The sequence below is a fragment of the Pieris brassicae genome, chromosome 3 (genome assembly GCF_905147105.1).
Source record: "Pieris brassicae chromosome 3, ilPieBrab1.1, whole genome shotgun sequence".
NCBI classification, from domain to species: domain Eukaryota; kingdom Metazoa; phylum Arthropoda; class Insecta; order Lepidoptera; family Pieridae; genus Pieris; species Pieris brassicae.
In genome coordinates this window covers 21,095,733-21,114,630 of record NC_059667.1, presented here as the reverse complement: position 1 = coordinate 21,114,630, position 18,898 = coordinate 21,095,733, and the positions used below count along the sequence as shown (strand labels likewise).

At 34.6% G+C, this 18,898-nt stretch overlaps 2 protein-coding genes across 2 annotated transcripts in view; both read left to right on the top strand.

Moving 5' to 3' along the window:
* LOC123707825 (protein tyrosine phosphatase domain-containing protein 1-like) overlaps nucleotides 1-18,898 on the top strand; it is a 32,851-nt gene that overhangs the window by 3,346 nt on the left and 10,607 nt on the right. The window contains exons 2-5 of the mRNA XM_045658180.1: nucleotides 4,776-4,955; nucleotides 8,882-8,962; nucleotides 10,386-10,501; nucleotides 11,582-11,704. Of these exons, the coding sequence (XP_045514136.1) occupies nucleotides 4,776-4,955; nucleotides 8,882-8,962; nucleotides 10,386-10,501; nucleotides 11,582-11,704 (500 nt within the window). The remainder of the gene's footprint in view (nucleotides 1-4,775; nucleotides 4,956-8,881; nucleotides 8,963-10,385; nucleotides 10,502-11,581; nucleotides 11,705-18,898) is intronic.
* LOC123707226 (retinol dehydrogenase 11-like) lies at nucleotides 13,320-15,204 on the top strand. Its single transcript, XM_045657095.1, has one exon. The coding sequence runs from the start codon at nucleotides 14,095-14,097 to the stop codon at nucleotides 15,055-15,057; it is 963 nt and encodes a 320-aa protein (XP_045513051.1). The 5' UTR covers nucleotides 13,320-14,094; the 3' UTR covers nucleotides 15,058-15,204.

Here is an 18,898-nt window from a genome sequence, read left to right as displayed (position 1 = left end):
CTAAATTATATAAATGTGTTACAAGGTTCACGACAAAATGGCATAACCATAAACTATAACCTTGACATTGTCTTTGAAATATGTTTTTTAACCTGTACACATAAAATGTTTGTCTATCGGGACATTTACTAAATAATGTTCTGTAGCGATAGAATACAAAATACTGGCTTAAAATTACTAAACGAAGCGTCTCTCTCCATGAATGATGATCCAAATTACAAATGTCCAAGATTATGTTTCAGCCATATTTATAACACTAATATGGTTTTTTCGCGGATAATTGAGACATTTCAGTCTCTTGTTGATTTATACAATAATACAAAAACTATTATATTTTTGTTAACTCCTCATCACCATCTCATTTATACTACAAGTGAATTAAATAAACTATCATTCCTAAATTCTTCTTTCGTCAACTAAAAAAATAAAAAACCAGTTGCACTACAACCATTTTAGGTCTGGGCCTCAGATCTGTATCTGTTTCATGATCATTTGTCAATCTAATAGGCAATCAGGTGTCGATTTTTTGGGTGTAAGGCAAGCCGGTTTCCTTAGAATGTTTTCCTTCGCCGTTCGAGCGAATGTTAAATGCGCACACAGAAAAAAAAGTCCATTGGTGCACAGCCGGGAATCGAACCTACAACCTCGGGTATGAGATTCGCTCTCCTAAGCCACTAGGCCAACACTGCTCTGCTGGTGGTATTTCCACATCTATTAAGGAATATTCTATAGGAAAAAAAGTTTCGGCCTTCATTAAATACATATACTTAAGTAGAGAGTTGCTATTTAATTTTACTCGTTAATACCTTTAATTCCAAAATTAATATTTATAGAGGCCACCTGCGTACATTATATATATTATATTAACCTACTTGAACGAGTTTGCCCAGGAGGACCTTTTATTGTGAGCAAATGAGCTCCGAGACTTGAGTTTAGTATTAGCTTAAGTCACGTTTTTAAATTGAATATTTTGGCATTTATTAGCATTACAAACCTATTTATATTATACCTTAGTTTTGGATACTGTCGAACTCGTGTCGCGATGATCCGAGAAAGTGTGTATATTAAAATATTTATTCACTGATTTTATATTATTTTAGTTAGACTCAGTTAAAGTACTCAAATATACCATTATTGATAAGCGACAAAATGTTATTATACCCAACACACAAATATAAAGTAATTATTTACATTTGTTTTCTCATTGATATAAGACTGAATTTCTTTATTAGTAACCATAACAATGAAATATAAATTATTTACAGCAGTACCTACCTTTAAAGCTGGCAGAATTTCCTCGCTGTATTGCGATACATATCCGTTGAGCGAGGAAAGCACCAGCTCTGGAGTCACCAGTACTATCTACCAGGCGCCAACTTAAATCTATAATTAGCGCCTGGACACTTGAACCCCACGGCCCCAGAGTCTCTATTACAAACAACCCATAAAAAAATCAATGGCGCTACAACTTTTTAGGTCTGGGCCTCAGATTCTGTATCTGTTTCATGATCATTTGTTAATCTAATAGGCCAGTAGGTGATCAGCCTTCTGTGCCTGACACACGCCGTCGACTTTTTGGGTCTAAGGCAAGCCGGTTTCCTCACGATGTTTTCCTTCACCGTTCGAGCTAATGTTAAATGCGCACATAGAAAGAAAATCCATTGGTGCACAGCCGGGGATAGAACCTACGACCTCAGGGATCTGCATGCTGAAGCCACTAGGCCAACACTGCTAACAAACAAACAACCCATACCTTTAATAAAAAATCGAAATGAAAGAACCAATCATAATGTTGAAATCCCTGAGATCAATCAACTCATGTGTGATGCGCGTCGATCAAGCGGAATGGGAAATCCACATTGCTTGTTTTCAATCGATGTTTTTTATCGCGTATATTACGGGGGACGTCCCCGACTGCGACCGAAGTGGTGGAAGGAAGGTGTACTGTTACTCCAACTTAATAATGTTAACCTTAATAGCCGGCCCAAAGGCCCCAATGACAATCGCCTGAAGGCCAGGACGGAAGCTCTCTGAAGTGAGCGAAGTACTAAGTATAGGTCCCCCTATGAAGGCGATTTTTACCCTTATCTGAACATTACTTTTCCTAGCCGCGCGGGCGTCGTTTAATTTGTCGTTAGCTATTGTTATAAGATCATCCAGCGCTAGGACATGTCGGTAAGTTGTAGGTACATATGCTTTATCCGAAATACTTCGTTAGTGCGTTTCAATGAAACGTAAGTGATTTGTAAGAATATATTGTAGATGTCGCTACACGACGTCGCTGGCTCGTCTTTTGTTATATGCTACCTCAGTTTGTATACGTACACGATTTTGCTAACCCTACATACATTATTGTAATGCTTTGTCATTGTCACTGTTTACATATGAAAGCGTCAGTGGTCGTTAGACCTTACGGTATAAGGGTTAAAGTTAAAAGAATGTCGGAAAGAAAAAATAGTTTTACCCTATCAAATGCTCGAAGTTTTCATTTCCTTAACAGGTATAGTGTAGTATTGTAAGTAAAATTCTTTTCTTAGAGATAACAAAAGCCGGCAACGCACGTATATGTGTATGTCTATCACTTAATTAATAATAAATTGCTGCTTGTTTATAAAGAAAATATACTTACCTGGTTCAGTCAGAACTTGTCGGGTTAAATGGAGGAGAGTCAGAAAAACGCCCTTACGATACACACACACAGCCACGGTTTTATATGGTTTCAATTATATTTGTTTATAATGTTATTTAAAACTACATAGATCCTTTGTTTTTATTTTATTAACTACGATATTGCGGATGCCACACAGGGCCACCTAACTAACTGCTATCATTTTCTATTTCCATAAGCGACGCCTCCACGAAAATCAATTTCACAAAGAAATCGCCAAATGGGTCCATTGATACAAGATATTTTTAATGAAAAAGGCAATCGAAGATCTTCGAAATATAAACATGGTGTCACTGAAGGGATCTAATTTGTATATAGTACCCCGAAAAACTTTAAGACGTTTGTCAGCTACAGTAAATCTACCAGCTGATGTAGCTTATGTGAAATGGAGAGTAAAAAGTATGTTAACGGAGAACTAGAAAAACAATGGAACATAAGTTGTTCGGTTTAACACGAGAAGATGTCATGAGTTTATCACCTGGCAGTAAATACTATCATCCATAACTTACTAACGGTTATGAGAAATGCGATGTTTACTGATGTAACCTCTGTTTCAAGAGACGAGAATAAAACATCCACTGTATGTTTTGAACAAGTTGCATCTCCCATTACGAGGTCACCAAATCCATCGACATCAAGAGACTGTATGACGCCATTTCAATAGACCCCAATACCACAATTAGCAAGTAGAAAAACTACTAACCCAGGTACAAGGGCTGCTAAGTCTAGATTGCTTACAAAACGTAATTGTATGACCCTATGTAAAAGAAAGAAAATCAAATCAAAAAGACACTAAATAAATGAAAAAAGAGAAAGGACACAAATCAAAACGAAGATCCAAGTAGGTAGAAAGGTCAAGCTTAGAAGAAAACTAACGACAGTTCTGACAAAAGTCCAGATAAAAGCCATGTCAATGATGCAAAGTGTTTGTATTGTTCTATGAATACCAGATATGAAATATGTGTTCAATGCGTATGTTGTTAATGATGGGCTCATGAAGAATAATTAGGAGTGGAAACCGACAATTTTATTCTGCAAAATAGATTATTTCATCTATTTTACTATTGAATTTGTTATGGAGGGCAATACGGTTACATTTGAGTTTATTTTAATTTTGTTGGATAGTTTAGCCTTAAATGTTGAGTACTATTAACTTCAAAGAACTGATTTAAGCAATAAAAACTGGTCTCATATCATTATCATAAAAAAAGATTATATTAAAAATGAACGTAGTTAGGTACGTGTATGGACAAAAATTGTTCGTTCAGTTAGGAGAAGCTAATGACGACGTTACGTGTTAAATATCGTAAAATCAGTGGACGTAATTGCGTAGTTTGACGTGAAGTTTATTTAATTTTCAACGAGCAGCGTTGTTCTTGAGCTTGAGCGAGCCTTAAGGTCTTGTTATTCTATGTAAACAGTGACTTATTAGCGTCCTTATATTGTAACTTCCAATCGCGATACTGACAGCGATCCAATCAAACAATTCAAGCCGATCTAATCGGTCAAAATGTTAGAAATCTGAAGCAAACAGGTGTAGGGACACTGTTTTTTTTTAATTAAGCAAAGACATATATATTAGTTAAACGTAAACAATACGTAATCCCTTTATTAATTAAAGGCATTTATATTTAATATAATTGAATTGCTTGATACTCGCCTATAACATAACCTAAAATGTATTTATCTCTTTTCATATTACTGTAAACACAATTGGACTGAAAGAGACAAATGTACATGTTCAACATGTATACGATTTTTTAATAACAGTATACTGAAAAAAGTTCATTGTTCCGCTTTCACCTCCTTTTAATAATAATAATTAAGCCTCATTTATTCCTTGAAACATTCTTCCATCTTTACTGGCTTCATCTCTCTATATCTTGAGAATTTTTCTCCCAATCTTCTCCACCAACTTTATTAAGCACGTAAGATCACCGTGCAAGAGGGCAACCCCTCCATCTTTTCCCTGGTGGCGTTTTCTACCCATTTCTTCTTCAGTGTTTTACAATGGGATAGTGCATCAATAACTAGAGTTTTTTTTCTTACTTCTGTAATTTATATCTTAATAGATAATATTTCTTAATATGTATAATCTATATTTCAGAAGAGATTCCCATCATAGAGTGAACCGCCCTCCATCCGCCCAATACAGTGCGTTTGGTGAACTACTACGAACATGTACACCATCTGGGTTACAATGCGCCTTGTTCTGCGGTGGATCACGATGCAAGTATGAGTTACCTTCGAAGCGATCATCAGCGATACAAGGACTATACTCAGACTGGTATCTATTAACTTAAAATCTTTCACAAAAAGCTATTTGGCACAGCTTAAAAATATTTTTAACTGCATATTTATTGGTAAATTTAACCTATTAAGAAAACACTTTTTAAACGGATTGAAGCTGTGTATTATTGTTATAAACTTATAATTATTTACATAATTTAAAATTTTAACGTACGTTAACGTAACGGTGACCGTGACCCACGCTTCAATCCGTTTAAAAAGTGTTTTCTTACTGTGTAAAAGCTATGTCAACAAAAGACAAATTTAACCTATATAGGTATTTTTAATTATGTTAAAAAGCTAAATTAAACATTCATCATTAAACCGCACCATTTCATTTGCATGTAAGGGAGCGTTCAAGTATTACGTCACGCAATTTTTGGAGAGTCTTGAACACCCCCCCCCCCATAGTAAAACGTTTCGTGACCCACCCCAGTGACCATTATGTGGTGTAAAGTACTGGAAAGTGGAAAATAATATTGTTACGAGCTAGGGGATCGGATAGAAAATGCCGTAGATTTATTCAAGGGTTCATTTCTTGAAAAATCAATGAGGAATTTATGGGCACAAATTAATTGCAGAGATGCACTAATTACACAGTTCTGATCTTCTCTCTCTCTCTCGTATCATTTCGTCCTTGTCTCACACCTAGAAAGTTTGGTCTAGAATATTCCTTCATCAAAGGGGTATACCTAGGCCTGAAAACGCCTGAAAACGGGTCCCCTGAAAACTGCACCACTCTACTACACATGTTCTGAAACCGACTGAAAAAAGGTTTCAGCTTCCTGAAAACTAGGGTAACATTATGGAAATTACAATTTTCTAATATGTGATTGACCCTCTCCTGAAACGGTCAGAAATCATATTACAGCCTGCTAAAAAGTTCTCTAAGTAGTGGAAAAACCTAGAAACATTGTAGTCGACCCGTCTTCGTAACAATATTAACAATAACGCGTAATTCAATCCCCGCCCCGCATCGTAACGTTTTACAAGAGCCCCCCCCCCCCCCCAAATTTCGTTACGCAACACTTGAACGCTCCCTAAACAAGAAAACAAACATCAAGATTTTGACGTGTTTATTATCATTCTTAAATTATTTCTCGATCAAAACTCAGTCTTTGATTACACAGATACGAAGAAGACATTTTATTTACATAGTATGACATCATCGTCCTCGTCGATTCGACAAAGCGTTTTAACATTCGAATTTTTCTTCAAATAATAGTAGAACGAAACGTCAAATACTTCAATCAGACTGTCTCTTCAATAGTATGGTCTGGACCTCAGATTTATGATACGTCATCGATTGTTTTGTCTAAACAGAATGTAGGTGATCAGCATTTTATGCCACACGTGGGTCTAATACGGGCATTACTATGTTCTCCATCAATAGAGAGTAATAAATGCGCACATCGCAAATCCATTCGAGCACAGAAGGGACCGAGAGTCGTACGCTGAAACCAGACCAACACTGCCCCAGACAATGACAATTGGCTGATAAAATCACCCATTTTCATTGGAATTAAACCATTATGACTGTACTACACATGACGTTAACAAAGTATTGTATAAGTTGGTCATAAAAGTTATACCAGCTATTATAGCAAGCTTTCTGTTTATTTAAAATATGTATCTTGAATGACAGCCTATATATATGTATACTGCTTATTTAAACTATAATTATTTCAAGGTAAGGTACATAGTCGTACAATTTAAGTTGCAAGTAATACCTAATCACTATAATAAAACGGAACGGAGTCACGCGATAAATATATTCATTTAAAATTTACATGAAAACTTATATTTCAAGTTTTTTGGTCTTATGTTTAAAACATGTTTCGTTATTACTATGACCTTGCAAACTTAATTGGTAGTTCGTTCTGAAGAGGAAATGCAATAATGCAAAATGCTATAATGCAATATGGCTCATAAATTTTGCTTATTACACAATTTAAATTTGAAGAAAGGAAGGATATAGTGAGCCTCTTTGTGGAATGGCTTATTGAAGTATAGTGGAACTGGAGAAATTTATTATTATATAAATCAATAATAAAATTAATTATAATTTAAATTGAATAAATTTATACAGCTCAATATGATAGATTTGTAAAAAATATTACAGCAGGTGTACATGTTGCAAAAAACCAAGAAAAATTGATTGTTTGTGGAGACTTAAATGTAAATTTGCTTGACAACTCTAGTTCAAGTAAACGTATGCTTAATCTCTTTAAATCATATAATTTTATTGTATCTACTAGGATAACAGCCACCACGGCAATTGTATTGACAATATCTATAGTGATATAGCTCCTGTTAACATCTTTATTATCAGCAAACTAACTAATTTTGATTCATTTATTGATGAATTCAAAAATGTGTTCACTCCAAAGACTCTTTTGGTCTCGGAGAATCCTACCTTTTGTAACTGGGCAACTCTGGAGTTACACAAGAAAAATATATGAATTGTAAAATGACAGTGAAGAATTTATTAACACATGTTAGGATATTCTCAAAAAGTTTTATTAGTTAGTAAGTCGAAACACTTAAGTTTTAAAATAAACAACAGCTCTGAAAATAATAAACAAGGTGACTGGAAGAAACTCCAGAAACGATACAGATTATAAGGTGAACATAAACGGCAAAATAATTATTGAAATTATAAAAACTTTTAAACAACTAAAATTAAAAAAAAGACAATTTAATAAAGTTTATTGCTCAATTTAATAAAGTTTATAAATCAAGTTAATAAAGTTTATTGCTCAAGTTAATAAAGTTTATATATCAAGTTAATAAAGTTTATATCTCAAGTTAATAAAGTTTGTGTTACCTAAATGAATAAATGATTATGAATTTTAAAAAATATTTATTTAATTACTACTAGCGCCACCTGTTGCATTGTATTGACATGTGTCTAAAATGTCAGTTGCTTTTGATACCAAGCACGCAGTTTATTATATATACATGTATAATGAATATATTTTATCAATGTTTGAGATCGTTTCCTTATGTAACACATTATTATATTACAACAGAGAAACCTGGTACCAGGTCTGGTAGACCTTTTGTATTCAGTGTTTGTCTCTTACCAGAAGTTACCAGAAATAAAGCAGTAGTGGAGATATTTAAAAACAACACATCTTAAATTGACAAAATCAAACGAAGTTTGTCTTCGACATTAAAATAATTTAAAGGGTTAATTGTTTGAATTTATCATACAGTAAGAATTTAGACACGTCTAAATCAGTTTTATTGGAAGTTATTGGTTTTGTTTGCCCCATGATTTTTGCGCTTTGGTAAAATAGCCGATGTACTATTTAACTATTTGAGTGCACAGACGCTAATTAAAGATTATTATTAGTTGGTTGTAAATACTTCCGGTGACCCAGAGCTGGTGCATTCCTCGCTCAACGAATAAGTATCGCAATACACCGAGGATAAATTATTGGAAGAGGTCGATTTGGTATGAGGGTGTGCAACTGTTTAATCGATTGCCATCTAAAATTCGCAATATTGGCGTGTTTGACAGATTCAAGGGGGCATTAAAAATGCATGTCAAAGTGAATGTAGTGAACTACAATTGGGACGTGTATCTCGTATTTTTGTGATGAGAAATAAAGTTCTTTAAACATATTCTGCCAACGTTAAAGGTACACTGCCACAGAGACTAAACTTTTTTAAAATTTCTATTTATTAATTTTTAATTATTATTATTACTACGCAGGTAAAAAATTGTGAATATTTGTTTGTTGGAATTAAATATAAATGTTAAATACATTAATACAATTACGTTGGTCAAAATACATTCTATTCATACGCGGGCGGAAGCCAATACAAGTAGACCTTGTATAACTTCTGTAATAAACGTAAATGGTAAAAAAATATCATTATATATTTATTTATATTATAATGTGACTATTGTTTCAGGGTCACCGTAGACATTCTGGCGATGGCGCGTCCTAGCACTACGAGCATCGCTGCTAGAAACATCATTCAGCAACTTCACAGGTACATTGTGTTGTGTTATGTTATGACATAATGTGACACATACATAATACTATAGTATACACAATACAAACTCTAATATGAGTCAAACTTAAATCCTATATTCATTAGTTCCGCTTCACGAATTTTAAATTTATTATAAAAAATTGTAATTACTACAAGGTTCCTGTTTATTTTATTCTTTCTTTTCATATTTAAAATAATCAGGTAGCTTGTTTTACGTCAGAAGGATAAAAAAACAACTAAATAATTATATTTTTTAACTTAAAGGTTTCACAGCGTAAACTAAACGAAGTCTTCCACAATCACAATATTTTCTTTTGCAAACTGTGGAATTGACCCCCTGGGAGAAAAGACCTCCAATTAAAAAGAAGAGTATAATCCTCCCGCAGCCGGAAACGCCTAAAGCAACCACTATAATGGTTGACCATGACTTCCCCTTTTGGGCGTCTCGTAGACTCTTTGCTATTGTTATTGAAACACCGGCTTCTATTACTTAACCTCTGGACAGAGGGCTTTAATCATGAGCTTCGCATACCTCCCTCTAAATCTTTCCAAAGAGCCGGGCCCAGCGCTTAAAAATAATGAAATACTTTTTATCATAGTGTATAAAAATAGATCTGACTTTGAATTAAAGTCTGGAATATTATTGCAATTCTTTCATATTTCATAATATAAGACCAAAAGACGTAAACGAAGTCGCTTCATCATTTTAGTATAACCGAACCAATTCGACTAACGGCCAAAATTTATATTCAATCTCAATCCAATTTCAGCCATCTCACATCGACAATCCAATCCATTTCTACAGAAAAGCCAATATTCAATCCATAGATTGAGTTACCAATGTAATTGTTCAATGATCCTTCAGAGGACCGATCAGACATTGAATTCTCTGTATGAAAATTAATGTTTACACATGCCAATAACCTATCTGTCCATTTTGACAGTTGCTTACGCTGGCCAAATCAATCCCGGATAGCTATCGGTGAAATTTGTAGGGTTATGGATCGGGATTACGATCCAACTTTATATTCATTAGTAATATGTGTTCATATTCGTCGTCCTCCAGTTCTAGTGACAGTGATTTGGAAATTTTAATGCAATTACCCGATTGGGACGGTGAAGTTGTTGGTGATATATCCAAGAAAAGAGTGTACCAATTCTTAAATAGCAAGCACTCTCTTTCTCTGCCATTGAGAATGCCCATGGGCGGTGAATGTCACTTAGCTTCAGGTGACCTTCCTGTTCGTTAACCACATTTTCTATTATTAAATATTTGGATATTTCTACGTATTGAGAGACGTTTTTTATTAGACTACATTTTTTTTAACTCATAATACACAAAACATATTAAAAAACCTGGATTTTTAATTGTCTGGAATTATTTGGCGTATGAATTATATAGTTCTTTTGTTTGTTCCAGTTGGGGTGTTCGCACAGTGATCAACTTACAAATGCCTGGAGAGCATGCGAGTTGTGGTCCTCCTCTCACGAACTCTGGTTTCACCTATGACCCTGTGATCTTCATGGCGAATGACAGTGGGTATTATAAATATATATAATAATAAAAAAGCCTTTTAATTCTTACTTATAAAACAAGAAGTTAGATTAAGTTAGTTTACTTACATACAGTTATTAGCCTTGTTAGTAATTAAGTTTGTATCCTTATCCTTGTATTATATATGTATATCACATACAAATTATTAACACTTTATTGTACTCGTACAGAAATTAATTTATTAAGAATAACAATTTTTAATTCTTAAATAAACATTTATATTAACCGTAATCATAATAACTATAAAACCTACCAAATTCCATAACTATAATAGCGTCGTAATATTGAGCAGTTGAGCAGTGATGGCCAAGTGCCTTCAGCGTGCTACTCTCATCCCTGAGGTTGTAGGTTCGACAACCGACACCGCTGTGCATCAATTGACTTTTTTCTAATTGTGCATTTAACATTCGCTCGAACGGTAAAGGAAAACATCGTAAGGAAACCGGCTTGCCTTAGACCGATAAAGTCGAAGGTGTGTGTCAGGCACAGGAGACTGATCACGTACTTCCCTATTAGATTGGCAATTGATCATAGAACATACAGAAATCTGACGCCCCGACCTAAAAAGGCTGTAGCGCCACATAATTTTTTTTTAATATCGACCAGTAGGCATAAATTATTTAACTCTATCTTAAAGTAAAAAATATTGTGCGCAGTGCGGTTATTATTTTGTCAAAACTATGCCGAACTAAAGGGATCAATATCATAAGGGGTCAATACATCCCAAAAGCCTTTAAACCTGTGGAGGAAGGAAGGTGGTCTGTTCCTCCAACCTAAAGGAAGGATCATCGACAAGGACAACTAACCTCGGACTGGTGCGAAGGCCGGAATAAATTCGTTAGCGAGTTTAATTGTATGATGCTATATCAATGATTTGTAAGCGCAGATTGTTGATACAAACCTTTGACAACAAACACCAACTCGATAGCTACAAAAAATATCCATAAAATATAGTATCGTAGTTACTAAAGAACGTAATTATTATATTTTAGAAAATAATTTTACATAAATCTTATTAAACAGTTATAATGAATAAAATTGTTTAAAAAAATTGTTCACAGTATACTACTATAACTTCGGCTGGCCTGACTATGGAGAAGCAAGTCTTTGCGGTCTACTTGATATGGCGAAGGTCCTGTCCTTCGCTTTACAAGAAGGAAGAGTAGCTATACATTGTCATGCTGGTAATTATTTTATTAAATAATAATGCTAAGGTAATGCCGTTAATCATATAGGGCTATTTACCGTTCGTGTATTTGTGAAGGAAATCTAGATATCGTAATTTCCAAATGATTTTTTTTTTCATTGTAAATACATTTATTATTAAGTATTTACATAATAGCTTTTATAACTTTAACATAGTAAAACTATGATAATTTATTTTACAAAGAAAGAGTATACCAATGCATCAGTGGCCGGCCACGTAGTCCTGTCAATCCAAGTCCTGATGTCAGGATTCGCCATCCCATTAGCCCCTATTCTATAGTGAAATCGTTTGATTATCTTTCGTAGGTACATACCGTTGTATTAAATTTTTTAATAATAATACCTTAACTAAAAGAGCATGTTAAATTATAAACTAAATTAAGACTTTATCGGTAATAACTGTAGGGTAATAACTTGTTTAGAATGTCCTTGTACATTTTATACTTATGAGAATTAGAGGTACAGTCTTGTCAACAAACGTCGTATTTACCACGGTAATTATACCTGATCAAACCTAGCTATATCACACCTAATATTCACAATGTACACAATTTTGGACAATCTCAATATTGACATCCTCGAATCAAATATAAGCAACGTCCTGATCCAATGGCCTTCATAAATCTAAAATGTGGCCAACACACTTAATACTGACTTTATTTAAAACAACCAGCTATTTAATTCTTCCTTTTGCTGTATTGCTCATCGGACTTCGGTTTTGGATTCAGCCCGTAAAAGCCGTGTGTCGGTGTAAAACAAAATTAAGTGGAAAAGTTGCTTTAGTGACCGGAGGTAACTCTGGCATCGGATTAGAAACAGCCAGAGATCTAGCAAGACGAGGAGCTAGAGTGATCATAGCCAGTAGAGACGTCTCTAAGTCTACAGAAGCTGTTAGAGACATCATCAACACCACTGGCAACTCTAACGTTGAGCATAGACAACTGGACTTGGCTAATTTTAAAAACATTCGAAAATTTGCCGAAGAGTTTAATAAAACTGAAGATCGTTTAGACATTTTAGTAAACAATGCCGGCGTGAGTGGCTTGAACTATCGCTTGACTGAAGATGGACTTGATATGCTGATGCAGATCAATTATTTCGGACCAGCATTGCTTACAAATTTGCTCCTCAACAAGTTACAACAATCCAAACCCAGTAGAATTGTGACAGTGACATCATCACTACAGCACGACGGAAAAATCGATTTGCATAATCTAGAATCAAAAGATTTATCCTCGTACTATCAAAGGTATGCGAATAGTAAGCTGTGCAATGTCATTTGGACTAAAGCTCTGGCACAGCGAGTGGATAGCGTTTCTGTAAATTGTGTTCACCCAGGTTTAGTTTACACAGACATTTATAACTCTTTCGGTGTTATTCAGAAAATTGCAATACTTAGTGTTATTAGACTTCTTTTTAAGACGGCTGAAGAGGGAGCCCAAACGTGTATACATTTGTGTGTCGCTCCAGAACTTGAAAATAAATCTGGTAATTATTATGTAGAATGCAAAGAGAGGCGACCTGCAAGAGTTGCCAGAGATAAGGATTTTGTTAATAAAGTTTGGAATAGAACTATGGAAGTAATAAAGCAATGATACAATAAAAGCAATTACGTATTTTCTTGTTTTAATAAGGACTGTAACTTGTAACTCGTTTAGTTATTAACGAGTCTTAAAGGGCGTGAATACAAGATAAATAAGCCCTTTCAAGACTTATACGATCTACAGCCTTAATATTTGTTTGATAAAGTTATTTTTAACATGCCAGTTCTAATAAATTCGGATCGATTAATATTGAGCGACGTTTTTCTATATAAAAGTTAAATCCCTTTTCATAAGGAAAAGATTTTATTTAATGTATTCAGAATAGTTAATTATTCTTATAAAATAGCATTCTATGTTAATTTATTACAGTACGAGTCAAAGATCAGTTAATAATTAAAATGTAATAGGTCTTAACAGAACATAATTTTGATAAATAATTGTCCTAGTGTTGTTCTGTTAGGTGTTGATAAACCCTTAAACGGTTTCTCTCTACACTAGTGGTACCCCTTTTATTCTTAATTTACGCACATAAGTTGCGAGCACAAGCAACAACAAAACTATTTTTCAAGTCTTATTTCATTTTATTGGGAATGCATGTGTATTTTTATAATTAATCCATCTGAATGTACCACTTTACAAATAAACGATCTATTTGTTTATTGCAGTTGGTTAACTAAAATGTCAACAAAGCTTAAATCGTTTTAAAATACACAAGTAGCAAAAAATACTTTTGTACATCACTATAATTACCAGTTTGCTCTGATGTTGAAAATAATCGCATAATAATTCGTTAAGCATTAGTCTGACTCAGAACTTGTCTTAACATGTTCACAGTCATTTTATGGTTTATAATATTCATTTTCGCTATCATTATATGCAGTGCGTTAAGTATTCTCATTTACAAAATTATTTTTGAGCCAAAAGCTGGGATATGCGCTTGTCAAACAAGGCTCGATGGAAAGATTGTAATTGTCACTGGAGGCAATTCAGGAATTGGTTTTGAAACAGCGAAGGATCTGGCTAAACGTGGTGCAAAAGTTATTATTGCTGATGTGCAAAATTCTGATAAAACCGTTGATGAAATAGTCAAAGCAACTGGCAACACAGAAGTAGAATATGCCAGATTAGATCTTGCTAGCTTTGCTAGTATTAAAATATTCACAGAGGATATTAAAAGAAGATACAACCACATAGACATATTGGTGAATAATGCTGGGATTGGTTCTATAAACAAACATTTTACTGAAGATGGTATTAATACGGTAATGCAGATAAACTATTTCGGGCCATTTTTGCTAACTTTAAGGTTACTCGATACCTTAGCAGCTTCCAAATCTAGCCGGATTGTAATAGTAGCTTCAGCGGCACACTATTATGCTAAATTTGATATAGATGACATCATAGGAGTTAAGGAAACCAGCTTTTCAACGTTGTACGCCAACAGCAAACTCTGTAACGTTCTGTGGATGAAGGCTTTATCAAAAAGACTGCATAAGAACATTACTGTTAACTCGGTTCATCCAGGAATTGTGAAAACAAAAATATTTGACAATTTCCTCCTGTCAAGTGTGATATTGTTCGTGATTGATATCTTTTTCAAATCGTCTGAGCAAGGCGCTCAAACCAGCATACATCTATGTGCTTCAAGCAAATTGGAGGGATCGTCTGGCAATCATTACGCTGATTGTAAAGTTAAAACGATTTCACGGTATGGAAGGGATGAAGAATTAGTAGAAAAAGTTTGGACAACAACGACGGCTTTGCTTGAAAAATATTTATCGGATTAACCGCAGGAATTCGTTTAAAGAGTCTTGTCAATTGAAATCCGTGCGTGACTACTTAGTTTTTATTATAGTTTCTAACCATAATTGACTATGGTTACAAATAAATTTTGAGTATAAACAGGGAGATCCGAACTTAATAACAATGCATAATAAAAATTAATAAAATAAAAGCGTTTTATTTATTATAAGATGGCCTAGTTAGGTTCCCGGTCAAAGTACACATGACGGCGATCATAGATTAAGAAGTTTTTTATACCCTTGGCGGTCATTGGTAGACTGCCCTAAATAGTATACATAGATAGAATCCCTGAGAGCCCTGTAGAATGACTTCACCGAGTCAACATTATATTGTATGGCGTATGTATCGGCTATATAAATATAGTTTTCTTTATATGTTTTGCTATATTTCTATTAATGGCGTAGAAAAATTAATTTACATCTGTATCCACCTTATTAAGTTATTCAAAATTAAATCAGTCTAATTCCACTCTCCTAAGGTACTTCTACTCTCTCTGACAAATTGCGTTGGCACTGTGATAAAAAGAGATTTTTAATTAATGAATAAGAGTGTGAAATAACATTATTCTTATCTAAAATTTGTCCAAACGAAGTCAACATAACATAACAACTAAACATGATAGTGGAGTTGTTATATGAAAACTAGGAATTAATAAATAAATTATTTAGCGCATCTTGCTGGTCCAGTATTGTAGAACGTTTATAGAGTGAGGCACAATAAATTGTAAGGCAATTGAGAAAGCTTAAGCGGTTGGTTCATTAGAAATACAAGAATAATAATTTAAAACAATCATTGTAAATTTATATGATTAACAAACTATTATTTATTAATATTGATTATTGAATTTATTTGAGATTTAATGAAATTGAGATTTTCTGTTTCACAATATATCACTTTATTTTACACAGTAATAGTAATAGTAATAAACAAGTAAAATGTATCCAACATATAACACTAAATTACATTCTTGTAAGTGGCGATCACCAACATATTTTATTATGTTTACATAATACATTTTGTATTATATCTTATATCAATATAATAATCCGACATTTGCTTAAAAGTATTTGTCCCTCTATATTTGTATATTTCGATTCTATAGATTTCCGTCCTTCAGCCAGCTTACGAAGGAAGATATTTCTATTTGATTTGTGCCTTTAAAAACATAGTTTCGTTTTTTACTAAATATAAAACAGTTTCTTTGTAATATTTATGTATAATATTCAGTTTCGTTTCTTACTAAATATAAAACAGTTTCCTTTAATGTTGAAAAAAATACAAAACAGGTAAACACATTACACAACCTTTTAACACTCACTCACAACGCGTACATACCCTCGCCCACTATCACACTGACATCCACACACACTTACACGCACATACACCCATACAACTATTTCTACTAACAAGGACTGCTTTGTTTTGTTTTACTTTCCTTATTTAAAACGTTAAATTTGTTTGCCTATCCCTATATGTATGGACACCCAATTTTCAGGCGTTTAAAGCAAGCCGTACTTTCTAAAACTGACGATAAATCATAATCCAGCTGAAAAAGATCAGGTATAGACGACGGCCAGTCTTTAGCTCTGATTAAGTGCGAAACGTTCGTTTCCAACCAAGACTTTTGTAGTCTTGCCATTGGTAGAACTACTCTTGGTTATTGAACATGATGTTGTTGAGGGGCTTCACTACCTTCTTAAGAATGGTATCTTGATACACTTGTGCCGATACTTTGATACCTTTTTCACAAAAGCATGGCTCAGTCATAGCCACAAAACCATCACTGAAGTCGGATAGTGCCCACGTTGCACTTTGTCGACTAATTGGGAAGCTTTCTTAGAGCTTTGAGCATAAATACGGTCATTTTTTTGTGACCTCCCTTTGCGTGCCGCTTCAGTAGTTTGTTTCAATTTTACTACCCTATTCATTTTTTTAAATATCAGTTAAGAAATAACTAGTACGTCTCTTATAGGCTATAAGTCCTTAGTCATCTTTTAATATACGCCACATGGTTCTAGGTGCTCTCTTCATCTCCGGAGATAAAATCTTTTGCTTTCGGGCAGAATTTCTTCGAATTCTTTCCCTTACTTTTTGACCACCTCTTTCGTAGGAACACTACGTGGACGGCCAGATCTTTTCCGACACAAACAGAGGAGGTCTCGTTGTATCTATTAATATCCAGATAGTGATAGCGTATGGAGAGTTTACAACAATGCAGTGTTGGCCTAGTGGTTTCATTGTGCAACCCTCATGCCTGGTAGTAGGGGAGTCCAAGTGAGGATTTCGGGATTTACTACAGCGTGGCAGGTTAATACAGGGGGCTACCTTGTACCCAGTTAAGTACCTCCAAGGCCATATATATGGCCGCCCGTCAAGGATAAAGGATCAGTGAGTTAATTACATGCTAAAAAGTGTAAATTTCACTAATCTAACAATTTGCAAGTGACGTAAAGATAGGGGAAGGCTGCAATGTTGTAAAAAAAATCGTCATCCCGACATCCTCGAGCGTGGCTGATTTTTTTTTTAATAAAATAGGGGGCAAATGGGCAGGAGGCTCACCCTGTGAGGTGATGTTAAGTGATACCGCCGCCCATGGACACTCTCAATGCCAGAGGGCTCGCGAGTGCCTTGCCGGCCTTTTAAGAATTTGTACGCTCTTTTCTTGACGTCGAGGTGATACGGGTGGAATTTTGTATTCTGCCTCGACGTCCGACGATGAAACTTAGCTGCAGGTATTAATCCGAACAACTCCTCTGAACACTCTCTATGGTAAATGTGGTAGAAGATGCAAAGTGACCCCACATCTCTACGCAACGCCAAAGGATCGAGCCGTTCGGAGAGGGATTGGTCATCGACGATTCCTCAATCAATTAAGTTCAATGCCCAAACCATACCCTTGGCATTTCTCTCCAAAACTCGGGAATTTTCGACGAGACACTGACAGTCTAGCGACTGTCGCCGCTACTGATGCTGGCGCTACCAGAGGTGTTATCGCGAGACATGGTTCAGTGAATATAAGCCTCTTAATTGTTAAATCGGTGAAATCCGCTTGTGGAAAGCCGATAAAACCACCAAACCTGCTTCAGATAAATCTTGAATTAAGTCTTCAGTCGGGGTCACCAATTTTGGGTTACGTACAGGTTAGCACGAAACAAATATGTGAAGGAGAAATGTTATTAAACAACCATCTTAGGCAAACCTTGAGTACCGACTGATTTATTAAATTCATGTTGAATATATGTAGTAAATGTTTACAGGGCATTGACTTAAGCTAGATAATAATGCAATGTGAGAACGATTGCGTCATGTATGTATCTCCAATTAAAAAAAAAAATATTTTTGCTTAATTATCAGATAAGGCGAATTCCCCCAGATAATCGTCATATTATGAGACATCACGTCTAGGACATTAAGATTTAGACTAATAAGTAATTTAAGTCTAACCTAATTTAACCCTTAGAAAATCTGCCGCGATCGATTTTTTTTTTAATTTTCATACAAACAATCTGATTAACATATTAACATCTGACGCGCTGGAGTATGTCCATAGCACAGTTATTTTTTACATTTTTGAAAATGTATAGCCACTCCCCCCACCGATGAAAAGGCATTCATCATTTGTAATTCTTGAAACCAGCTGCGTCATATGGTCCCCTCATGGAAGGTATTATAGGGATATGATTGAAAGGGTGCAAAAGAAGTTCCTTGAAATTTGTATAAAAGAAGGTACAATTTTTTTCCTTACCTCTACCCTACTAAGTTCTTTTTAGGGTACAATTCCTTAGAACTTCACAGAAATTTAGCTATAATCAAATTTGGTTTAAG